General features: G+C 37.2%; 1 protein-coding gene across 5 annotated transcripts in view; it reads left to right on the forward strand.

The window, feature by feature from the left end:
• The window catches only part of fra (neogenin protein frazzled), a 195,756-nt gene extending 171,899 nt beyond the window's left edge, over positions 1-23,857 (forward strand). For 4 of the 5 annotated variants that reach the window (XM_070095369.1, XM_070095391.1, XM_070095381.1 and 1 more), the window contains 5 exons: positions 14,222-14,363; positions 18,783-18,905; positions 22,240-22,358; positions 22,826-22,974; positions 23,140-23,856. In XM_070095369.1, the coding sequence (XP_069951470.1) occupies positions 14,222-14,363; positions 18,783-18,905; positions 22,240-22,358; positions 22,826-22,974; positions 23,140-23,259 (653 nt within the window). In that variant the 3' untranslated portion in view covers positions 23,260-23,856. Of the gene's footprint in view, positions 1-14,221; positions 14,364-18,782; positions 18,906-22,239; positions 22,359-22,825; positions 22,975-23,139 lie in introns of all 5 variants that reach the window. The other variant, XM_070095374.1, reaches the window with a different exon arrangement.
• Positions 23,858-27,497: the final 3,640 nt, after the last annotated feature.

Genomic DNA, 27,497 nt, shown 5'->3' on the forward strand with positions numbered 1-27,497 from the left:
TGTTATGCAATACTGTAATAATTGTATAAATATCATCACCATATTTGTGAATGTATATTAGACCCACCAGCTGACGTGTATTAGACGTGTGAGGTCGTTTGTTTACTCTTGAATATCGGCAAAAATTTAACATTTCCGCTACTTTGAGCTCAGTTTCAAGCCATTTCCAGTGCTAAAACCAATCAAAATCATCTCTATTTCTGTAATATGTCTTCCATTCTATCAAATGAGACCAAGAAATCGCAAATACAACTATAAAAAACATACGAAAAAACACTGCAAAGTTGCTGTTTTAATCGAAAAATCATGATTTCATTTTTTTTCTCTCATTATACACAGTGTGCTGCAGGATCTGTTTTATGTGGTGCACACATACCACATAGATGTATTCTCTCATATCTAGGCCCAAATGTACCACTCTCAGTTTATCAGAGTGAGCTGAGCTCATGGCGTAGATCTACGGTTTGGACCCTGAACGTAAAGCCGTAGATCTACGGGACGGACCCTGAAAGGGTTAAGGACATGTGTGGAATGTGGAATGAGTTGTGAAGTTTTGTTGAAAAGTATCGCCCTGACCAAGCTGAAACAAGCCATATCTGCAACATGTACAATGACAGTGTTGTGTCCCACTTCAGGGAAATCTTAAAGAAATGCCAGAAAAAGACCTTTCTGGACAGATATTTTGTGCGACAGGGGTCCAGTGACTCTCAAGTTGTTCCCAGTGGCATTAAAAGAAGAAGGGAAGTAACCCCAGATAAGGACTTGCTACCTAAAGTCCTAATGGAAGGAGATTCTCCTTCCAAACAATAGTGTACGCCTTCCTCCTATCCCCTCCTCCCGTCTGCCATCCACCCAGAAGTCTTCAGTAAAGGTAAGTGTAATGCTATTATTATTTTTTATATGTATGTACTTGATTTCTCATTGATTTCAGTATATAAATCTTTATTTAATTTGAAAAAAAAAAAAATTAATTTAATATTTTTGGATGAATGGAACGGACTAATTTTATTTCCATTATTTCTTATGGGGAAAATGGTTTCGAGTTTTGTGAATTTCGACTTTCGGCAGGCTCTCTGGAATGGATTAATCACGAAACTCGGGGGTCCACTGTATATATATATTTATATATATATATATATATATATATATATATATATATATATATATATATATATATATATATATATATATTTTCAACAAGTCGGTCGTCTCCCACAGAGGCAGGGTGACCCAAAAAAAGAAAGAAAATCTCCAAAAAGAAAACACTTTCATCATCATTCAACACCTTCACCACACTCACACACCATCACTGCTTTTGCAGAGGTGCTCAGAATACAACAGCTCAGAAGCACACACGCACAAAGATACACAACATATCCCTCCATATTGCCAATATCCCAAACCCCTCCTTTAAAGTGCAGGCATTGTACTTCCCATTTCCAGGACTCAAGTCCGACTATATGAAAATACTGTAACATATATATATATATATATATATTTTTCAAAATAATATATATATATATATATATATATATATATATATATATATATATATATATATATATATATATATATATATATATATATATATATATATATATATATATATATAGTAAATGTCAACACTGTGAGTACTTTTAATTTTGGGTCTTCTGACGGTGAAGGGGTTAAATAAAACATGAAAGTATGTGTTTATTAATCTTCATAATTCACCTTTACTAATAAGCTTACCACTGTCACTTGCTTACCCTAGCAATATTGTCAGTGTGCCACAGGTAAGGTCTTTATTCTTTAGATTTTGCAGCTTATTTCTAGCCTCCATATTGTGGAATAGACATATGTGCACTGGAAACATTCAGAGGAAGATGACAAAGTTAACTCCATGTATAAGAAACTTCTCTGAAGAAGACAGGCTGAAGGCACTGAATTTACACTTTGGAAAGGTGTAGAATTAGAAGTTATATGATTTAAGATGTACAAGTAGAATAATGGAATGAATAAAGGAGACATGAATAGGGTGTTGAAAATATCTGGCCAGGATATGACTCACAGTAATGGATTCAAATGGGAAAAATTTAGGTTTAGAAAGGGTATAAGAAAGCACTAGTTTGGCAGTAGAGCTGTGGATGAGTGGAACAAACTACCAGATTACATTATTGAAGCAAGAGCTTAGCATATTAAATTTATATAGAAGATACTTGTGAACGTGGTCTCAAATCAACACACTACCAGAGCAACATATTAAACCCATCCCATATTGCCATACAGTGCTGGGAAAATAGGAGGTAATTAGATTTGATCCAAATTGATCCAATTCCTTGCTTTGAATGCCCTTCAGCATCAAAAACACTCCTTTAATTTGGAAGGGTTGTAATACTGGTACAACCATTCACCAATCTGCTTTATTGTTGCTCCCTAGCAAACTTATCTTTATGCCTAATGTTGCAATAATGACAGGCTTTGAGCAGTTTGAAAAGATTACATTATTCTTTCCATTTGAAGTTGGTGATTGAATCAACTTTGTTATGAAACCATGAGATTTTTCTTTGTTACAATAAATGATTTTAAGTATGAAAAAACACATTTCTTCATAACGACCCTGAGAGCTCATGTAGAATACAATGAGACACATAAGAGGATGTCAGGTTCTCAGAAATTGGCATGTATTGTAAAAACACTGTATACAAATAAAATACAATATGGGAAAAAAATGGCCTACTTTCTGAATATAGTACTTGACTCTCAGTAGAAAAAATGCAGGAAAAAATGTCAGATACTTAGTAGGGTAGGGTATAACTCTACACTTCTATATCATTGCTGTAGGCTTATACTTGTTGTGCAGTGATGGACCTTACAACTTCTGTAGCTGCAGTATTTCCTTGTGTAGTCAAATTTTATTATTTCTTCTGATTTCTGATATCATAAGTAGAGGTCCTGTGTATTAGTGAAAAGGAAGGCAAGTACAGGAGTGAAAATTATAAGAACGTTTATTAAAATACAGTAGTGTAAATGTAATTTCAGTATCACTTGACTGCAGGATGTACTCCAACCACTCATATAATCTTCCAGTCATCCACTGCATTTTGATGGACCTCCAGATATAGAATAAGCATGACTTAGCTTTTCTGAACAGTGACTGAGCACATCTACTTGAAACAGGTGCCAGATTAATTAGGCTGTGATGGTTATAGAGGCTTGTGAGCTGCTGCCAGTAATAGCCTAGTTGATTAGGCAGTCAACAATAAAATCCAGCCTTAGGCTAGCCTTTGAAAGTATAGGTTTACATATTAAATACCAGATGTGTATCCTTAAACAGGGAAGAGCAAAGAGATGTAAACTGCAAAGTTGCCAGCCAACTGGTACAGTCACTCAGTCATTCATTCTGTCTTGTTAAACCCTAAATAATGGGTAAATATGATTTAGCCTTACCTAGTATGGCACACGGATTTTCTGAGCAGTGAATGAGCATGGGTTTGTACATTCACTATCCTTTGTAGTTCCTTGGTAATCATTATAGTCACCAAGCCATGCACTGCATCTTGTTAGAATGCCATATAAATGGTAAATATGTCTATGGCCATGCTTATCAATGCATGGAGATTTTTCTGAACTATAAATGAGCATGGTTATGCACATACAACAGTGTCTCAGGGTGTTGTAGCAGAAATTAAGCTGACATTGGCTTCCTTCATTATCCAAGCCTCCCTCCCTCCCTCCCTCATTATGAAGCTATGTAAAACTGTCATTGACTTTCAGATGAAGGTGTACTTTGAATTTTTAACAATGGATAGTTAATAGTTGTTAATAATCTAAAAGAGTAAAGCAGTCCATCTTATTTCCTTTGGGATCCTTAAATCTTGTTCCCTAGAATGTGACCCACAACAGATGCCTCTTTACTGCTAAGTGAATATGGAAAGCAGATGTAAAGAGGCTAACACTCAGGTACCTTTTAAGTAAACAAATGCAGCAAGTGTAAGAAAACTTGCCTAAACATGCCTGGGAAGACATGTTGGTAGATCTCCTTACACCTGCTGCCCCTGTTACTCTGTCCTGCATAATGCAGGACAGAATGACACATGGTGAGTGCAGTGCCAAGTAAATCTTACATATGTTCACTTAACAGTAAACCTACCTAGGATTTACTTGGCACTGCATTCACCATATGTCATTCTGTCCTGCAGTATGTAGGATCCAGAGATAAGAAGAGTCACCGGTGAAGGTGTATTAAAAAAAAAAAAAGATAGTGGGGAACAAGATACTCCAAAAGAATTGAGTAGTACAGGTAAGGGTGGTAACAGGGGGCACATTGTTGAGAGGGGATAGGAGAGTTGCATTGTGCATAATAGTGACACATGAAAATAAATGCATTAGACACAACTGGGAAGCAGGTCATGCACTCATCCTGCAGCAGGAGATTTAAAAATAATTTTTTTTTTCTTCTTTCTCATTACCACCCCACCTGGTTTTATACTTAAAGGGGAAAGCCACAACTATAAACACGTCCAATTGTATGTATTCAGAGACTTATTATCCTCACATAGAAATCCAGCTTTACAGTCTCCAAACTGTCTGAGGGATCAGGAGCACACCTTTTACTTGCCAAGAAAAAACATAATGATACCATTGAGCCAAGCAAATGAAAACAGAAATAGTGAGGTAGTTACCCACAACCTTACGGAAGGAATTAGTGCAGGCAGGGGAGTCCCTTCTTATGTTAATGTAATGTTGGGAACACCTGCATGGAATGTAGTCATGTAGAACCTAGAAGATCCATGGCCAAACCTATGAGGTGATCCTGGAAGATCCTCATCTAGGAAGGACATAGAAGTGATCCACAGGAAGAAGCATTGTTAAGGATGCCAAATGAGGAGTACCACCAATCTCTGAAAAAGTGTAAGGAATAATACACAAAGAACCCAGGGAAACCCTGGGGACCAGAAAAATCTGGTAAATATATTGGTTGGTGATTTTCAAATATATTGACTAAGATGTAGGTTGTATATTTTCCATTATCATTGGAAGGATGTAGGCTACCAAAGAAACCTGAGACTTTCTGCCATAATGAATGAATGAATGAATGCTTCATGTCCATATGATAGAGATTTTGTATAGAATTGGATGACATTTAATGGTAGACATAGAAAGCCCCTGGTTATGCAGAGCATAACATAGTAGAACATAAGAGAGCATATTAAACATATTACATGCTGCATGTGTGTACAAAGACATTAATGATATACATGGTATAAAGGTAATTCTCTTAACCCTTAAACTGTCTAAACGTAAATCTACGTTCGCTCGTGTAGCACTCCAAACGTAGATCTGTATTTGATTTTACATGCTTTCTTATGTAAAAAAAACGTAGATCTATGTTCGGAGCAGTACACGAGTGAATGTAGATCTACGTTTGGACAGTTTAAGGGTTCAATATAACAGCAAATGTACATGAAAGTAGGGGTGTGCCAAATATCAGTATCAGTGGGTATAGTCCAGTTTTGATGGTATTGGTATTGGCTCAAAACTGAGTAAGTATCAGCAGGTATTGGCCAATTTTGATGGTTTTGGCATTGACATTAATATTGGTGGGCCTCGGCTAATTTTGATGGTATTGATATTGACCTAAAACTTGAGTAACGGTATCGGTACCAGCAAAAAGTTTGATACCATTCTATCCTTACATGAAAGTAGACTAGATGTACTCACCTATGTGTGGCTGCAGGGTCAAGTTACAGCTCCTGGAACTGCCTCTTTGCTAGTTGCTACTATATCCACTCTCATGGTACACAAGGACAAGAAACTGAGTTAAATTCCAACAAAATAAATTATGTTCTGTGGTACAATTTTTACATCTTGAAAGATTTGTTCCTCAAGTGATTTGTTGAAAAGTATTGCAGTGGCTGGAGATAGTTTTTCTGCAGCTTTTTCTTTTGTGTGTAAATTATTGTTGGTACAGTCTCTTATCCGTGCTACGTACTCTCAATATTTTTAAGTGGTTTTATTAATGAAGCTATTTCTGTAGAGGTGGTAGAGACCAAGTAGAAAAAATTAGGATAATTATCTGTCAGGTAGCTAGTGATGTTGCCTTGAGTTTCTGGAACATTGTTTGCTAGAGTGGTTTCTAGTGCAGCAGAGACATTTTTTTCTTTAAGATTTTTTTAGAAAGGGCTATTTGTTTGTTTCTTGAAGACTTTCTTAATCCTAGAATTTGGGAGAGTGTTCTCCAAGTTTGTTTAATATCTCCCTTGGAATTATATAATATAGTGGAATAGTAGTTTCAGTTAAATACAGTGGACCCCCGCATAACGATTACCTCCGAATGCGACCAATTATGTTAGTGTATTTATGTAAGTGCGTTTGTACGTGTATGTTTGGGGGTCTGAAATGGACTAATCTACTTCACAATATTCCTTATGGGAATAAATTCGGTCAGTACTGGCACCTGAACATACTTATGGAGTGAAAAAATATCGTTAACCGGGGGTCCACTGTATTCTGATAATACTTGTGAGGGGTTGCAGAGCATATACTCTTTTCCTGGAAATTAGGCCTAATCTATACTTATTCTCATTATCTTTTTTCTTGTCAATTGATCTGAGCAAAACTTATCAGCCATGGGTTATTTTAACATTTTTGTTTTTATTTGTTTCACTTTTTGTGAGCAGTAAATAGCGTTATTGAATATTAAGAAAGTTTTCTACTTAGGAATTTGCATTTTAGTGGATATTCAGTTATCATTCCCAATTAGTATGTATAATAGTATCAATGAATTTGTTTAATGAAGCATCATTATGGAGGCTGCAGGTTCAGACACTACAGTATTCATATCTTGGAAGGGAAGTTTCCTCTTAGATTAACCCTTAAACTGTCCAAACGTAGATCTGCGTTTGCCTGCGTGGTGCTCCAAATATTTTGAAAAATAAAGAACTTGTTTTTTGTTTTTAAATTAACCCTTTGACTGTTTCAGTCGTATATATACGTCTTACGAGGTACCCTGTTTGACATATATATACTCATAAATTCTAGCGGCTTCAAATCAAGCAGGAGAAAGCTGGTAGGCCCACATGTGAGAGAATGGGTCTGTATGGTCAGTGTGCACCATATAAAAAATCCTGGAGCATGCAGTGCATAATGAGAAAAAAAAAACAACGACCGTTTTTTTTTTAATTAAAATGCCAACTTTGTGGTCTATTTTTGTATAGTATTTATGGTTGTATTCTCATTTTCTTGGTCTCATTTGATAGAATGGAAAACATATTATAGAAATAGAGGTGATTTTGATTGGTTTTTCTATAAAAGAACCTTGAAATGGAGCTCAAAGCAGGGGAAATATTTGATTTTTGCCAATATTCAAAAGTAAACAAATGATGTCATTGTCCAATAAATGTCCAACTAGCCATTCTAATATGCAGTCATGAATGGGTTGACATTATTTGTGCAATTATTACAGTATTGCAGTAGTCTGCATAACAGTAAATCTTCTATTTTTGTTTGAATAAAAATTCAAAATAGAAAGTAAGAGTAATATCAGAGGGGCCTGGAGATGTGACTGATGAACAAAGAAAATGTTATTTTAGAGCCAGGAATGCCTGCATTGTTCATTCTGAACCTTATTTTGACATTGTCATATTTTTTAATTTTTGTGAAATTGGCCAAATTGCAAATTTCTGACCACATTATTGGGTAGTTGAAATCGGTAAATGGGCAGTTTCTTGTACTCAATCGATAGAAAAAATGGAGTTCTAAAGAAATAGCTATGAGTTTGGTCAACTGGAACAATGGAATTAGCCAAAAATAGGGCTCAAAGTGGGCAAAATCGCCGATTTGTAAATATCGCCGAGGTCGCTAACCGCAAGAGCATAATTCTATCAGTTTTCCATCAAATTTCGTTTTTTTTTTGGTGTCATTACAATCGGGAAAAGATTCTCTATCATTTCATAAGAAAAAATAATTTTTTTTTTTTTTTTTAAATTTTGCGACACCAGGAGACACCTCAGGATTGGGGGTTGCGACAGTCAAGGGGTTAAAGAGGGGTATTTTCTGTGTGGTATAAGACCAAAAAAAAATTTTTTAGGACCAGTACTTACCGAGATATAAGACCGTGAATTTGGCCCTGACGGCAACATCCAGTCCTGCCGCTTGCAGAAGTGTTGCCGATTTCCCTTTTTTCTCGATTTTATTTTAATTTATATAATTTTTATGTTCTGATAATTACAATTTATAATAGTCGTGATTTCATAGCCAATCTTTGTTCTGACACTAATATTATGCACTGAAATAGTACTCAAATTGTAACAATCACACTGGTGAACATTTTCACCTGCCCTGGTCATTTACTAGTGTCTAGAAATATATACAAAGTATTTATAGGTCCCAGCACTGTTTTAGACATGCTGGAGTACGAACCTCCTTGAAACATGGTGTTATGACAAGGGTCAGAATGTGCCCTGTTGGAGGGGAAACCTTGTCTTTATATGTTTTTACTCTTGCACACAAACATGTCTTTGTATGTCTGTCTGTCAGTCTGTCTGTTTGCCTGACTATCTGTCTGCCTGTCTATCTGTCTATGTACATCTATCTGTCTGTCTATCTATACATCTGTCTGTCTGTCTCTCCACCTAGTTCTGCTTATCTGTCTGTCCAGTTCAGCTTATCTGTCTTTCTGTCTTCTGTGTGTGCCTGGAGTGAAATATGAGCTCCTTGAATAATTGTGTTATGACAGCATCAGATAACAGTGACATTCGATGAGTGTGCACTGCTGGAGCGGGAACCTTGCCTTTATATGTTTTTACTCTTGCACACAAACATGTCTCTGTATGTCTGTCTGTCAGTCTATCTATCTGTACATCTATCTGACTGTCTGTACATCTATCTGTCTGTCTATCTGTCTGTCTGCCTAGCTCTGCTTATCTATCTGTCTGTCTGTCTGCCTGTGTGTGTGTGTGTGTGTCTTTCCATCTGCTTGTCTCTGTCTCAGGGAGCAGCTAGTAAACCTGTTGGTTTGTGGTGTATGTGCCGCTCTCTGATTGCTGACCAAGTGACACTGCTATTATTTGCGTCATGTTTATTTATGTCTTATATCTACAAACACTGTATAGCACTTGGCCTGGAATTTTTGGGTTATCCTAGGTAATTTACATTATGTATAATAACTGTATTTATGAGTATCTTTGTCTATATCTCTGTGAGAGACAGAGATACAAATAGACAGTGAAGTAGACAGATAGACAGAGATATAGACAGATACAGACAGAGACAGCCAAAGCCAGCCAGCTAGCCAGCCGAATACATAAGAACACAAGAAAGAAGGAACACTGCAGCAGGCCTACTGGCCCATGCAAAGCAGGTCCATGTCAACCCCCAGCTTAGACCAATGACCCACCTAGTCAGGTCACATCCACTGAAAGAAAGAGCACGACATCTAACCTAGTAGCACAAGCTAGTCAGGTCCAACTCACACCCACTCATGCATTTATCTAACCTATTTTTACTTTCCTCTTAAAATGTGAGTGTTAATATGACATGACATCAGTGAATCCTTGATGTTTGCCATGATATTTGCTCTAGCTGGTGCTCAGTTGAACTGGTGCTCACACAAGGTACTAAGTGCTCCCAGATTTTTTTCATAGTACCTGGAGGTTACCTGGAGGTTATTCCGGGGATCAACGCCCCTGCGGCCCGGTCCATGACCAGGCCTCCCGATGGATCAGGGCCTGATCAACTAGGCTGTTACTGCTGGCCGCACGCAGTCCAACATACGAGCCACAGCCCGGCTGATCCGGCACTGACTTTAAGTATCTGTCCAGCTCTCTCTTGAAGGCAGCCAGGGGTTTATTCGCACCTGTGTGCACGGACCCATTCTTTCATGTCTAGGCAACTCAGGCCTATCGCACCAAATTTGAAGGAATGAAAAATAAAACATTGATCTATGTTTGGAGCCTGCCGCAGGTGAACGTACATCTACGTGTGGACAGTTTAAGGGTTAAAAGATCAATATTCCTCCATAGAGTTTAATATTGGCCATGCTCTAATTAATGAATAGTTTCACATGTTCATTTACCACCACTACCTTAAGAGTAAGTGAAAGGACTATAGGCCTTTTATCTCTTACAATCAGCTGGAGACACTAAATTAGAGTTAAAGGATCATATTGGTCCTTGCCCAGATTCATTTATCATAATTCATCAAGTTCTCTTCCAGCTTGCATTGATAGTTTTGAGAAAACGATCACTCAGACCACTGAGTCTAGTACAGCCTTGCTAGCATTTGCTACAACCATTGGAAATTTTCAAAAAGTATATGATGAAAACATTATTAGAGGCAGGTCACTGTGAGCAAAGCCCTGCTCCTTTAGCTACAAGTAGGTAATTACAGGTAGTAGTAGTAGAAGGCTGGTAGTCAGCAACCATCCATGGAGGTACTACTATCCAGTCAGTGTGGAATGGGAATATTATTAAACTTTGTACTCTGGCAGGATTGCTGATCATTTGTTTCTGTCTTATGAACATATGTTGTCTTCTTACATTAAGTATACACATACCTTACTGGTTTCTTAATAGTGTTTAATCCTGTAATACTTCCTTTCTAACTAGGAGGCCTTGTTTGAGACTGGGCTGCAGGGAGGATAATTCTCTGAGCCTCATTTCAGATAACCTAACACATGGCTGTCACTGGGCCAGTTAGTCCCCCACGTGTGTCCTTAGACACCACATTTTCGCTGTGCCACTGCTAGAGTGCTGGTACCACTGTATGCATTATACAATACAGTCTTATGTGGAGTAATTTTTACTGGCAGATAAACTATCATCACATAGTGGTCAGTTCAGTCCAGGCTATATGAACTATAATGCCAGTTACCAGCTACTGGTTACCATTTATACATGAGTAAGGACATGGTAGAGTACTTCAGGGGTAAATTAGCTCACATGGATAAGATTTCTTTTCAAGGCTGTTACAGGAAGTAATAATAGGCTCCAATAATAAACTATAGCCAGCCTTTTGAACTGTGGAGTCTCTTGTAACTATGTTTCTGTTTTTACAAAGTTTGAGAAAATAAAGAGTTGATTCAGTTGAGGCACTTGTTCTTCCTTCACCTCAGTGTAAGAACTTCTTGTTTCCACCTACAGTTGATAAATGCACCTACCATATGGCATTCTGTGAGTTCTTTAACACTTCTTTGACTATAAAATTGTGTGATTTATCAGTTCTTTCACTCTTGTGAGAATTGTCAGGTTGTAATGACACTCCAACATTCCTTAATTTATTAGCTTGTTTATCAGAGAGCACACTAGCTTCATTTCAGACATCATGTGACATGATAATTTTGTCCTCCTTACTGACAGTCCCACCTTTATTGTGGACTCTCTGTTTTGATCTTTTGACTCGCACTGATTTGCTACATCAGCTGGGACTTATTTTCTTACTAATGTCCTTTGCTCAGTACCTCCACCTCTGCATCCTCTACCATTTATTTCATGTTTGCCATATTGCACTGTATGACTTTATAAGTTATGCACTTTTCATGAATTATAATAATAATTCCCTATGTCTCCCTTATATTCTCAAAATATGTACCTTCCCTTCTAAGCTGCTGTGCTATATTCACAATCTTACTCATCTCCTTGCCAGTGTTGAAGAAACTGTTAAATTTCATTCACTGCCTCATTCACAATTTTTTTCAACATGCATTTAGAGTGCCTCCTAAATATTGATGTAAGCTACAATGGTGTGATCCTTCCAGCACCTTTGCAGATTGATCATTTTATTATGTTTTTAATGTGTGGTCAGTTGTGTGGTGTAGTATTGTACGGTGCCTTTAAAAGGCAACAATAATTCCCGGGTGTAAGGGCTGCAGTACTGTAGAGATATGTTGAGTAGCATGATTTCTACCCTAATATTGAGCGAGCAGGAGCATTGTCTATGGGGAGGATTTTTAAAGGTAATTTCTTGAATGTCTAGTCTTTTCTTCATTGCTGGGAGATAGCAAATATGAAACCAGACCTTGAAAATGGTTTTGGTTAAGCAAATACTCATTTTCACATTCCAATGAATGGGCAGCTACATCCCTATTTTTGCCTTAAAATATAAATTGGTTAAAGGAATAATAAAGTGGCATGGGCTTCATCATAAATTTTCCCAAGGAATGTTCACAGTAATGTCTCAACCTATCTTTGGATACCTTGAGGCCAGAAGCAAATTTCTTCTTCTTCTTCTTCAAAGGTATAAGGTATATCATCTTTCAGTAGAAGGTAGTCTGATGAGCAATAAAGACCTGATTCAGTCTGTATCCCACCTTGTTTATGACTTTCATTCACTCAGATAATCTTGTCCTGTTTGATAATCTATGGAGGCTAATTACCTGCTAAACTAAGACAACTACGTATATTCATCACTGGTACTTGTGATATTGTTGTACCACCACATCGCTATTGTACGTATAATAATAACTTGTTATACAAAACCTTTCTACATCTATGCTCTGCTGTTGTTATGCTCAGTCAGAATTATCTTAGCATGTGTTGTGCTGGTCATCATACTTATCTAAATCTATCTTTCTTATTCCCTGCTATAAGATACTGATAAATTAGACACATGTGCAACTCTTGGGTATCTTTATTGAGGAAACGTTTCGCCACACAGTGGCTTCATCAGTCCATACAAAGGAGAATCTTGAAGAACAGGAAGAGAATGAGGTAATCAGTCCCTCAACCTTGAGTCGATGTGGTCAGTCCATCAATCTTGAATAGAATACGGCATACGTGCGGAGAAGGAGCTTATAAACCGTAGGCAGGAGAGGTGCAGCAGTCATAGGTGGTGTCACATTTGTTCAATGTGGAAGTAGGTCGTGCCCAAGAATTAGGCAAGTGAAGAATTCCCAAGTATTAAGATCCCAAGAAGTTGCAGTGTCTGACAGGTTTGTAGATGAATGGTTCAGAGAACAGACAGGTTGATAAATTAGACACATGTGCAACTCTTGGGTATCTTTATTGAGGAAATGTTTCGCCACACAGTGGCTTTATCAGTCAATACAAAGGAGAATCTTGAAGAACAGGAGGAGAATGAGGTAATCAGTCCCTCAACCTTGAGTTGATGTGATCAGTCCATCAATCTTGAATAGAATACGGCATATATACGGAGAAGGAGCTTATAAACCGTATTTATCAACATCTCGGTTCTCTGAACCATTCATCTACAAACCTATAAGATACTATAGACTCATTAGGACTACAACTTGTGCAAGCATAATCAGTAATTGAATTTTACTACTCAGTTTCATCAAAATACATGCATTGCTTTAAAAGAACAAATTCACCTTGCACACTCATGTGCATAGGAGCCATGATGCATGTAAGTGCAATACAGTAATCCAAATAATTGGTCAAAATAGTAGTAGGTTGGTCAGCAGCCATCCAGGAAGGTACCACTTTCCTATCATCTGAGCATGAGATGGAAGCCTATCATATGTTTGTACTCTGGCAGGATTTCATTTTTTTTTCTGTATCAGGAACACAAAAGACCACAGATAAATTCTACAAACTTTTACTTGCAATCACTTTCTTTCTTAGATTTGCTTTTCAGTACAGTATTTCTTAATAGTTCTTGTTCCTGTAATATTTCCAGTTTATGAGATTTCATCTGAGACTGGGCCATGGGGAAGATTATGCCCAAACTCATTAATAGATATTTACAGGTACAGGATGAACCAACTGCTTGTAATGCAAGACAAAAACATTGTATGCTCAGACTTATCTGTATCAAGTACAGCATATCCCAAAATGTCTCCGATGTTGTCTACTGTGTTTATATTTCATAATCAGTAAAATTAACCTGTACAGAATTAACATTTGTACAGTACGTATATTAAATATGAAATAAAAAAAAGTCCTTTATATGTCTAAGTTCCCTAGGATATGTGCAAATATCCAACAAAACTGCAAATGTTAGATTTTTTCATGGGATATATTTGAGAAAAATTGTGCAAATTATTGAAATTCTTGAATTTAGAAGCTGCAAATTTGAAGGTTTTGATTCATATGCATGCCAGATTTTGAAGATCATTTTCATCAAAGTGATTGATGTCCATGAGGAAGAGCTGGAGAAATCTGGCACAAGCCATAGCTTGTGATAGGTTGGTACAATATTATGAATTACATGGTCTTAGTAATTCCAGTGGAAATACTGTATTGATATTGGTTGATTATTGAATTATTATTTTTGTTTTCAGTGGTTGGTGGTAGTACATCGAGTAGTGTTTACAGCGATGGAACTCTTGGTCGACCAGGCTACTCCATGCCACAGTTTTCCTCTGCTGCAAGCCAAGGATATAACTCACCTGCAGAAAATCCATACAGCCCAAACCCAACTAGGTACCCAACTAGCCCTAGATATCAACACTGTTTAAAATGGCTGTCTATAAATATGCTTTCATTTTTTTTTTTTTTTTTTTTGCAAAATATTGATAAACAATAGGTTATTTTTGTTAAGCAACATATTAAGGTAGCATTATTTATATATTGGTATTGAAAACTTTTGGCAGTTCTTTAATTGTTTAACTTGTTAAGTTGTGTGTCTGTTGGAAAAATAACATGGAACTATCTTTATTGTACACTTCTAACTTGTGTGATATATCTCTTTATGTTATCTTATTCTTCATACATTTGTGTCCACTCCATAATTTTTTAGCTTATAAAAAATAATTGAGAAAACAATAAAATGCAAGTGATTCATCCTCATTATAATATATGAACCAGTTTAATACATTGAAGGCTAAGTTCCTAGATATAATCTTAAAGCATGGCCTACCATGTCAGATTTTTAGTAACACCTTAATGGATGCATATTCATTCAAGGATTCTTCCGGATAATAAGTACTTATTAAATAAAGTACAGTAGGGACCTGCTTTAGGGTGTTTCACCTTATGGCGTTCTGCTAATATGGACATTTCAAATTATGACCAAAACTTGCTATACAGCTCCCCCTGACTCTAATACAGTCACCACACGCCACCCGGCTTGTTTATATTCTCCATGAGTTCCACGAGCTCCGCATCTCTCCATTATGTCTGGAAACTTTCCAAAATTTTAAGTGTTTTAAAGTTATTTTCTATTTTATATATACTCTGATAATTATACTTATGTGTACCTGTATCTAAATAAACTTACACACCATGCTGGCATGCAGGTACACATTAACCTTTCGAGTGTTGAGACTCTTGCTCACAAACTTGCTTGTAGTGTCAAAGAATTAAAAAAAAAAAATTTTTTTCTTATGGAATGATAGAAAATCTTTTTCCAAGGTAATAAACCCAAAAGTTCGAAACTTGTTAAAAATCTTATGGAATTACACTTTTGTGAAGTTAGCGGTCTTGACATTATTTACACATCAGCGATTTTGCCCACTTTGAGCCTTATTTTGGGCCAATTCCATTGTTCCACCCGACCAAACTCATAGCTATTTTGTTAGAACACCTTTCATTCAATTGACTGAATACAAGAAACTGCCATTTACCTATTTTAACTACACAAAAAAGTGATCAGAAATTACTTATTTGGCCTATTTCACACAAAATTCAAGAAAGGCCATTTTCAAAATAGGGTCCAGAATTAACAATGCTGATATTTCTGTCACTAAAATAACATTTTCTCTGTTCATTATTCACATCTCCAGGCCCCTCTTATATTATGTTTGCTTTTCATTTTACATTTTTATTCACACAAAAAATAGATGACTTACTGTTATTCAGGTTACTGCATAATTGTAATACTGTAATTGCATAAATAATAGCACATTCATGAATGCATATTAGACCCATATTGGATGCGTGACGTGATTTGTTTACTCCTGAGCATTATCAAAAATCTAACATTTCTGCTACTTTGAGCTCAATTTCAAGCTACTTTTAATCAGTAAACCATTTCTGTGATATATCTTCCATTCTATCAAATGAGACCAAGAAAACAAAAATGCAACCATAAATACCATATGAAAATACACCACAAAGTTGCTGTTTAAAACCAAAAACACGGTCAGTTTTTTTTCTCATTATGTAGTGCTTGCTGCAGGATTTTTAATACTATGCACACTGACCACACAGACCCATCCTCTCATATGTAGGCCTACCACCTTTCTCCCGCAAGATTTGAAGTTGCTAGAATTTTGGCGTAGTGTTAGCGGACCAACACTGGCTTCAAAGCCATAATATTACAGCACTGACACCGAATGGGTTAAAATCACTAAGAATGTCTTATTAGTCTTGAAGATGCTATATTAATAATGATGATAATGATACACAATAATAATCACTCTGAGGTGCATTAAATGTCATATACTATTCATTAATACAGACATTTTCAGTAATCCACCTATATTTTTCAAAATCAAATAATAAACACGCAACATAACATATAAACATGACATATATATACCCCCCACAGTAGAATAAATTAACATAAATATGAGATTTTTTCCAGCCGGCTTGTCAGAGTGTCGGAAAGAATAACGTTTTCTATAGTTCAACACCAAAGAAAATGCATACCCGATAGCATTACTGAGGGTAACCGTAAAAAATTATTCCTTTTGTATGCCTTCACTCAGAGCGTCTTTCCTTCTAAAAATAGTGTGTTACATGAGAATGGGAGTGTTGCTTTTTATTTATTCTGCTGTACCATTGTGCATACAACTTGTACACAATGTAAGGTGTTTGTATTATGGTATAAGCTTCACAAATATGGAAATGAATGTGTATCAACCATAACCAGATGCATTTATCTGCTTGTATACAGACTCCACGTCTCTGTCCTCTCTCATTTACTCGTTCTCTCTCTCTCATTTATTGATTTTATCTTGTTTATTCATGTCTCACCCTACATTAAGACTACAAATATTTTAACCCTTTCACTGTCGGCTCCGTAATATTACGGCTTGCAAGCCAGTGTCAGTCCCTAATACTTCCCCAAAATTCTAGCGGCTTCCAATCTTGCAGGAGATAGCTGGTAGGCCTACATATGAGAGAATGGGTCTGAGTGGTCAGTGTGCACAGTCTAAAAAAAAATCCTGCAGCATGCAGTGCATAATGAGAAAAAAAAATTGCCACTGTGTTTTTGGTTTAAAACAGCAACTTTGCGGTGTATTTTTGTATGGTATTTATGGATGTACGTATTCTCGTTTCCTTGGTCTCATTTGATAGAATGGAAGATATATTACATAAATGGAGATGATTTTGAATGGTTTACAGAATAAAAGTACCTTGAAATTGAGCTCAAAATAGCAGAAATGTTTGATTTTTGCCATTGTTCAAGAGTAAACAAATCACGTCAACTGGTTGGTCTAATGTGCTTGCACAAATGCGTTGATATCATTTATACCATTTTTACAATAATGAAGTAGTCTGCATAACAGTAAATCTTCTATTTTTTGTGTGAATAAAAACTCAAAATTGAAAGCAAGCATAATAAAAGAGGGACCTGGAGACATGACTAATGAACAGAGAAAATGTTATTTTAGTGCTAGGAATGTTTGCATTGTTAATTCTGGACCCTGTTTTGAAAACGGCCTTTCTTGAATTTTGTATGAAACTGGCAAAATTACCAATTTCTGATCTCTTTATTGGGTAGTTGAAATAGGTAAATAGGTGGTTTCTTGTACTCAATCGATAGAACAAAAGGAGTTCTAGCAAAGTAGCTATGAATTTGATTGACTGGAACAATGGAGTTGGCCGAAAATAGCGATATTTACACATCCCTGATGTTACATGTAAATATCCCCAAGACCACTAACTTTGCAAGAGCATAATTCCATAAGTTTTCCATTAAATTTTGTACTTTTGGTTTCCTTACCATTGGAAATGATTATCTATCATTCATAAGATGAATTTTTTTTTTAAACTCTTCGACACTGAGAGCAAGTTTGCGAGCAGGGGTCTTGACAGTGAAAGGATTAAGGTAAGTAATGAGTGTACTGTATATGCATTCTATCACTCTAGGGTACTTTCAATGTATATTAAGTTTGGATGGGGTGGCTGTACATACCACACCTGACCTTACAATAAATACTGCTCACATCTCACCCTATACTAAGACTACAAATATTTTGAGGTAATTAATGAGTGTACTGTATATGCATTCTGTCGCTCTAGGGTGCTTTAAATGTATATTCCATGTGGGTCAGGTGGCCATATCTACCACACCTGACTACCATACTTACCACACCTAACCTCTTACAATAAATACTACTCAAGTCTCACCCTACATTAAGACACAAATATTGTATGGTAAGTAATGAGTGTACTGTGTATGATGTTGCATTTTATTGTTTTTAATGCCTAGTTCTATTGCTTACTTAATATATGTTAGTGTAAATTTGATATCTGGCATTTATATGTATTTAGACCCAAACCTGCCATGTAAGTGGGGCCCTACCGTATGTTAAAATATTTGAACTTGTAATGTTCTGAAATCTCTTCAATAACTTTCTGTTTTTTGATTCTATAAACCACTCTAGTTATAACAACCTATCAGTAAACTTCTTATTTTAGAAATATATTCTGCAGTCAGTTTTTACATTATTGTATGTGTATATGTATATATGCAGTTTGGAAGTAATCTGATTGTGATGTCAGCACACTTTTAGAAAGACCGATTGAATGTACTTTGGTAAAGGAGTTTTCTTCTTTGAGTCAACCTGCCTTGGCAGATGGCTATTGAGTTTAAAAAAAATGTGCATATGTATCCAAATAAATTTGTATAAATAAATATCCAGGCATATTATTTTTAATATTTTCTTACAGTAGCGGTATGTCTTCAATGCTTGGTCCAGGCAATATGCCTCTAGATGGCATGCCTCTACCTCCTCAACCTACACAACCACTTCTGGGAGGTCTTGCAGCACCTCCTGGACCTTCACAATACAGGTATCTGTGTTTCTTGAATACATCTGTGACAGATTAGGAGGACGTTAATAGTGAAGATGGAAATGAGAAAGGTGATTTGTGTAAAAAAAATTTAGCAATGAAAGAGTGGACATCAGATCAAAGAAAGCAAGTAGAGAGAGAGTTAATGTACAGTAGTCCCCCATGTCTGTGGGGTATACATTCCAAGACTTACCGTGGATACCCGAAACCGTGGATCAGTGGCGTTGCTAGGGTTGGTGTCACCCGGGGCAGCATCTTTGGTGTCACCCCCATGAAATCCAAGGGTGGGGGGATAGGAGGGGAGTAAACTCCAGTTATGTCACTACTACATGCCCAGTGACTAATATTTAGCAATGAGAACATTTAAAAGGGCCATAAACCAAACAGGAGAATACTTCTCAGCTTTATTAATGATAATAAATAATCATAGTAATATTGAGGAAACATAAATTCAAATACTACTTTGAGTACAGGCAACAGATCCTACATTTATTTTTCTTCAGCAATGCAAAAAAAACTTGAAAAGTAAAGAAAAACATTGCAGTATCAGAGAAATACTAGTTCCTATTTGACCTTGAGTACAGGTAACATCTCAAAGAATCAGAGCTTACATTTCCTTGCCTTCAATCCTGCAAAACCAATGCTGTCAACTGACCCATTTTCTGTGGATAACATTGCTAAGTCAGAGATTCTGGGTTGACTCATTGTGGACCGTAAATAGTTTTTAATCAGCTTCAACTTTGAGAAACTCCTTTCACAAGAAGCCACAGAAACACATATAATAAGGAACAATATCAGGCAGTGTGAAAGTTGGAAGAGATTCACTGAAATCCCATTAAGCTTTGAATGTTAGTGCATCCAATGCAGTCCAGTGCTTATCTTTTCCAAGATCAACATCAGCAGCTTGCAGGTGCCTCCTTTGTCTTGGTATCTCAAGCATGAGCTCATACTTGCATATTTCATTATAGAAGGCTGTGAATCTTGAAGCCATCACCTCCAATTCTTCTTTAGTAGCTTGCACAAGATTCTTTGTTTAAATGACCCTAAACATGGCTGCCACATCCTTGATTCCTTTTGATCGCATCTCGAGTTCATTATGAAAATGATCAATGCACTCCAACATCGCCCTCTTATTTTCTTCCTGCAGAGTGAGTCCGGAATTTCTTGCCTGCTCCCCTGCCATCCTCTTCTTTAACCTGATTCTTCTCTCTGTTGAAAATCCACACTCCTCACATTTCAAAAGTGCCTGCTGTATTGAATTCTCCACTATGCAATCTTGCCCTTCATACAAAAATAATTGCAGTGCCTCTAGCTTCACCACCACTTTGTCAGGAGTTAAATCCTTAGTCTGCAAGTACTGCTGTACAAGCTGAACCTCCTGAAGTATGTCACACCAGAAATACAGAAACACAAAAATGTGAAATCGCACTCAGCAGGAAGAAGACCTTGCGCTGCTCCTCTTGTATCCAAATTTTCCCGTGGACCACAAAGAGCTTCAGTTGCTGCTACAAATTTCTCAAACTATTCCGCTACTGATTTCACTGCACTGTAATGAGAACTCCATCTTGTTGTTGATAATCTTTTCAAAGAGACTGCAGTATGGCCCATTAATACATCCCATCGATGGGCGGAGGAGGCAGTGAATGTGTACGTTAACTCAAGACTGCCAAAAAATTTCACACGATGAATTCTCGGCAAAAGAATGCTGACCACACAAGTTCAATGAATGGTCCACACAACTGCTGAAAATTGTCTTCTTGTTCTTTTCCTTGAGAATGGGTTGTATACCTCCATGTACCCCAGGCATGGTGGCAGCATTGTCATATCCTTGAGCATGGCACAGCATGAAGTCCAGTCCATCACTTTTCAGCTTTTTCAGGATATCAGAACTGATATCAGCAGCTTTTTTGCCCTTCAAAGGGAAAAAAAACAAGAAAAATTTCCTTCACTTGAACTCTTCCATCCTCCATTTGCACTATGGTATCACCCCTTGATGGTGTTATCTGGGGTAGCTCCCTCTCCTCGCCCCCCCCCCCTATGACGCCACTGCTGTGGATAGTAGTGAACCCTATATATAAGTCTTTTTTAATTTACATATGTACCTGTGATAAAGTTTAATTGATAAGTTATGCAAAATAATTCTAGAATTAGCACTTTTTTGCTTATGGGAAGCATTTCACAGCTTCTCTTAGGCTTTGAAGAGCTGCCAGCATCACTACTTTTGCACTTTGGGGCCATTAGTAAGCAGAATTAAGGGTTATTTTTGGGCTATGGTAAACTGTGGATAACTGATACAGCTGATATTGAATCCATGGATATGGGGGGTTCTACTGTGTTTAGATATGGAGTGGTTGTGTTGGCAAATATATCTGTGAAAGCCTAGGTTCATAGAAAAAACAAGGGGGATAAAAAGGTGGAATGTAGAGGTGTATGTGGAAAGAAGTTAATCATTGCTGTACCTGTACTTTTATTTGAATGTGAGACAGGGTCTTGGAATATTTAGGCTTGTGTGTTGTGAATATAATGGAGAGAATAAGGAGCTTAGAAATTGGAAGACAGTATGGTGGTATGAAAGGTGTATGTAATTCAGAGAACATATGAGGGGCTCTTGAGATAGTTTGGTCATTTTAAAAGAAGAGAGCAGAGTCTGCTGACTAAGAGTGTGTACAAATCCAATTTGGATAGAAGGAGGGGTAGGGAATATCCCAGGCAGGGTTGGAGAGAGTGTAGAGTCAAAGTGTTAGCAATATAACATTTATGAAGGTTTTCAGGGTTGCTGGTTAGCCAGATTAAAGTTCTGTTTCCCCATCAATGTCTGGTTAACCAAAGAAGGAAACACGTTCACAATTTTTCATTCCTTAACCCTTTCAGGGTCGGCAGGCCCTCTCCTAAACTTGTTCTCAGGGTCAGAAAGTTTTCGAAAAAAATAATTATTTTTCTTATGAAATGATAGAGAATCTTTTCCTGATCACAATGACACCAAAAGTATAAAATTTGATGGAAAACTTGCGGAATTAGGCTCTGGCGAAGTTAGTGGTCTCAACGAAGTTTATACATCAGCGATTTCGCCCACTTTGAGCCCTATTATTAAAGTTAATTCTCAATAAGTGATTACTGAAATACAGTAATTAAAAAAAAAGCTGGGACTCTCAGCATTTAAGATTACCATATATAGTTAATGAATGTTGATGTTTTCCACTGAAGTAGCAGAATTTTTTTAAAATGGTGGTTATTAGGTGTGCAGAAAAGTATTTTTATATTAAATATTAGATGAAGGGTTGCATTTAATTTTTAATAAGTTATGCAGGTAAAAAGTTTGATAAATATCTTTCAGTTCTGTAAATGGTGAAGGAAGTAATACACTGGGCAAGCGGTCTGGTAATCCTCTTCGCAGTTTCAGTGTCCCAGCACCACCTCAGTCTGCTCCCACTACACCTCAGCCTAAACATATTGGTAAGTTAATTTATTCCTATTAAATTATAGTTAATTTTCCTTCATTCTTTGCATTCTTAGTTTGATGAAACATGCAAAAATCTGTCTCTGAAGTACTGACCAACTGATATACATTCTGGTTGGCTGTATAGCTTCTGTGAATTAGAATCAATAATCAGTAAGCATGCTAGAATAATGTTGAGAAAATGTATCTAATTGTAACAAGAAAAATATGGTGCATTTAGGAAAACAAAAGGGTGTCTAACAATGACAGAATCATCATTATCTACAATTTTGTTAATGTCATGCATTTGACAGCATTCTCACTCAATTCTTAACTTTCCTCACTCCTGTTTTCTCTCACTTCCTTTTACTTTCTCTCATTCCTTCATTTTGTATATTTTTGTGCTTTTGCTTCTGACTAAAATCATTTGTTAATTTTTTTCCTGAAGAAAATTGTATATATACATATGTTTCTGTCTTGACAGTTGCAGTACGTCCTCAGGGAGTAACAAGTCCTTTCAAGAAATCTTTAACTCCTGGATCTTCTGGCATGTCAGGTAGTGCTGGTCCAAGTGGACCATCAGGCCGTTGGGCGGGTCCCACAATGCGTGTTGATTCTTTACCTGAACATGAGGTAAGACACTGGAGGTTACCTCTAATTTTCATCCATTAATATATTCATACATGTACACTGTTTTCCAGGAAATATAAGTACTGTATAGTTAACATGATATTGTCAAAATTATTTGTCAATACGTACTAATCAGCTTGTGGGTAAACGTCATTGTGCTATTTACAGGAGGCAAATGAAGCCCTTCTTCATGGTTATTCAACAGAAGAATTATCTCAGGAAATGGCCAATCTTGAAGGACTTATGAAGGATCTCTCAGCCATCACAGCAAACCAGTTCAATTGCTGAGGTCTGTCTTCATCACCCCTCTTGTGTTTTTTCTCCTAAAAGTGAAATCCTCAGCATTGTATAAAATGCGACCACGTGTGTACTTTAGCAGTGTGTGACAAGATTATATACATAGAGTTCAAAGCATGAAATACTTTTTATATTTTGTATATTATTATTTTTTTATTATTACTTCAAGGGCCTCTGAATTATTACATTTCATCTGGCCATTTAAAGACCTTAAGTGATGTGCTGCTTGGCATATACTGAATGATAATAAAGCATTTCTTCATGAAACTAAGAATGGCATAGGGTGAACTTCATAGTGAACTCTGTGTGATTTTATTAATAGAAAAATGAATATGTACAGCATTTGTAAAAATTTTGGAGTGCAAAGAAAAAACTGAGTTGAATTTAGAAAAGCAGTCTATAGGGTGGTGAACTGTGGTGCTTCCAATTCTCCTCAGTTATCAATTGTCTTCATCTCATAATAAGTTGGTGTCACACTGGGCAACTTTAGATGAACTAATGCAAGGTAAGAATGCATTAGAATTATGAATTAAGAATTGGAACAATTAAGAAGGAAAATTATTTTTTTTTTATTATCACACCGGCCGATTCCCACCAAGGCAGGGTGGCCCGCAAAAGAAAAACTTTCACCATCATTCACTCCATCACTGTCTTGCCAGAAGGGTGCTTTACACTACAGTTTTTAAACTGCAACATTAACACCCCTCCTTCAGAGTGCAGGCACTGTACTTCCCATCTCCAGGACTCAAGTCCGGCCTGCCGGTTTCCCTGAATCCCTTCATAAATGTTACTTTGCTCACACTCCAACAGCACGTCAAGTATTAAAAACCATTTGTCTCCATTCACTCCTATCAAACACGCTCACGCATGCCTGCTGGAAGTCCAAGCCCCTCGCACACAAAACCTCCTTTACCCCCTCCCTCCAACCCTTCCTAGGCCGACCCCTACCCCGCCTTCCTTCCACTACAGACTGATACACTCTTGAAGTCATTCTGTTTCGCTCCATTCTCTCTACATGTCCGAACCACCTCAACAACCCTTCCTCAGCCCTCTGGACAACAGTTTTGGTAATCCCGCACCTCCTCCTAACTTCCAAACTACGAATTCTCTGCATTATATTCACACCACACATTGCCCTCAGACATGACATCTCCACTGCCTCCAGCCTTCTCCTCGCTGCAACATTCATCACCCACGCTTCACACCCATATAAGAGCGTTGGTAAAACTATACTCTCATACATTCCCCTCTTTGCCTCCAAGGACAAAGTTCTTTGTCTCCACAGACTCCTAAGTGCACCACTCACTCTTTTTCCCTCATCAATTCTATGATTCACCTCATCTTTCATAGACCCATCCGCTGACACGTCCACTCCCAAATATCTGAATACGTTCACATCCTCCATACTCTCTCCCTCCAATCTGATATTCAATCTTTCATCACCTAATCTTTTTGTTATCCTCATAACCTTACTCTTTCCTGTATTCACCTTTAATTTTCTTCTTTTGCACACCCTACCAAATTCATCCACCAATCTCTGCAACTTCTCTTCAGAATCTCCCAAGAGCACAGTGTCATCAGCAAAGAGCAGCTGTGACAACTCCCACTTTGTGTGTGATTCTTTATCTTTTAACTCCACGCCTCTTGCCAAGACCCTCGCATTTACTTCTCTTACAACCCCATCTATAAATATATTAAACAACCACGGTGACATCACACATCCTTGTCTAAGGCCTACTTTTACTGGGAAAAAATTTCCCTCTTTCCTACATACTCTAACTTGAGCCTCACTATCTTCGTAAAAACTCTTCACTGCTTTCAGTAACCTACCTCCTACACCATACACTTGCAACATCTGCCACATTGCCCCCCTATCTACCCTGTCATACGCCTTTTCCAAATCCATAAATGCCACAAAGACATCTTTAGCCTTATCTAAATACTGTTCACTTATATGTTTCACTGTAAACACCTGGTCCACACACCCCCTACCTTTCCTAAAGCCTCCTTGTTCATCTGCTATCCTATTCTCCGTCTTACTCTTAATTCTTTCAATTATAACTCTACCATACACTTTACCAGGTACACTCAACAGACTTATCCCCCTATAATTTTTGCACTCTCTTTTATCCCCTTTGCCTTTATACAAAGGAACTATGCATGCTCTCTGCCAATCCCTAGGTACCTTACCCTCTTCCATACATTTATTAAATAATTGCACCAACCACTCCAAAACTATATCCCCACCTGCTTTTAACATTTCTATCTTTATCCCATCAATCCCGGCTGCCTTACCCCCTTTCATTTTACCTACTGCCTCACGAACTTCCCCCACACTCACAACTGGCTCTTCCTCACTCCTACAAGATGTTATTCCTCCTTGCCCTATACACGAAATCACAGCTTCCCTATCTTCATCAACATTTAACAATTCCTCAAAATATTCCTTCCATCTTCCCAATACCTCTAACTCTCCATTTAATAACTCTCCTCTCCTATTTTTAACTGACAAATCCATTTGTTCTCTAGGCTTTCTTAACTTGTTAATCTCACTCCAAAACTTTTTCTTATTTTCAACAAAATTTGTTGATAACATCTCACCCACTCTCTCATTTGCTCTCTTTTTACATTGCTTCACCACTCTCTTAACTTCTCTCTTTTTCTCCATATACTCTTCCCTCCTTGCATCACTTCTACTTTGTAAAAACTTCTCATATGCTAACTTTTTCTCCCTTACAACTCTCTTTACATCATCATTCCACCAATCGCTCCTCTTCCCTCCTGCACCCACTTTCCTGTAACCACAAACTTCTGCTGAACACTCTAACACTACATTTTTAAACCTACCCCATACCTCTTCGACCCCATTGCCTATGCTCTCATTAGCCCATCTATCCTCCAATAGCTGTTTATATCTTACCCTAACTGCCTCCTCTTTTAGTTTATAAACCTTCACCTCTCTCTTCCCTGATGCTTCTATTCTCCTTGTATCCCATCTACCTTTTACTCTCAGTGTAGCTACAACTAGAAAGTGATCTGATATATCTGTGGCCCCTCTATAAACATGTACATCCTGAAGTCTACTCAACAGTCTTTTATCTACCAATACATAATCCAACAAACTACTGTCATTTCGCCCTACATCATATCGTGTATACTTATTTATCCTCTTTTTCTTAAAATATGTATTACCTATAACTAAACCCCTTTCTATACAAAGTTCAATCAAAGGGCTCCCATTATCATTTACACCTGGCACCCCAAACTTACCTACCACACCCTCTCTAAAAGTTTCTCCTACTTTAGCATTCAAGTCCCCTACCACAATTACTCTCTCACTTGGTTCAAAGGCTCCTATACATTCACTTAACATCTCCCAAAATCTCTCTCTCTCCTCTGCATTCCTCTCTTCTCCAGGTGCATACACGCTTATTATGACCCACTTCTCGCACCCAACCTTTACTTTAATCCACATAATTCTTGAATTTACACATTCATATTCTCTTTTCTCCTTCCATAACTGATCATTTAACATTACTGCTACCCCTTCCTTTGCTCTAACTCTCTCAGATACTCCAGATTTAATCCCATTTATTTCCCCCCACTGAAACTCTCCTACCCCCTTCAGCTTTGTTTCGCTTAGGGCCAGGACATCCAACTTCTTTTCATTCATAACATCAGCAATCATCTGTTTCTTGTCATCCGCACTACATCCACGCACATTTAAGCAACCCAGTTTTATAAAGTTTTTCTTCTTCTCTTTTTTAGTAATTGTATACAGGAGAAGGGGTTACTAGCCCATTGCTCCCGGCATTTTAGTCGCCTCATACGACACGCATGGCTTACGGAGGAAAGATTCTTTTCCACTTCCCCATGGACAATAGAAGAAATAAAAAAGAACAAGAGCTATTTAGAAAAAGGAGAAAAACCTAGATGTATGTATATATATATATGCATGTGCGTGTCTGTGAAGTGTGACCAAAGTGTAAGTAGGAGTAGCAAGATATCCCTGTTATCTTAGCGTGTTTATGAGACAGAAAAAGAAACCAGCAAATACTTTCTGGTAAATGTTGGTTTCATATTGAATTACTACTGTGTATAATTATTTTGATTTTTGATGGTAGGAGGTAAAGCTTTATTATGTCCATGAATGTTCTTTGACTCATTTGTGGCTTCAAAAATACTCATATAGTATACTTAATATAAAATTTGGCACAATGTCTTAAGTG

This window comes from Cherax quadricarinatus, chromosome 4 (assembly GCF_038502225.1).
Source record: "Cherax quadricarinatus isolate ZL_2023a chromosome 4, ASM3850222v1, whole genome shotgun sequence".
Classification (NCBI taxonomy): domain Eukaryota; kingdom Metazoa; phylum Arthropoda; class Malacostraca; order Decapoda; family Parastacidae; genus Cherax; species Cherax quadricarinatus.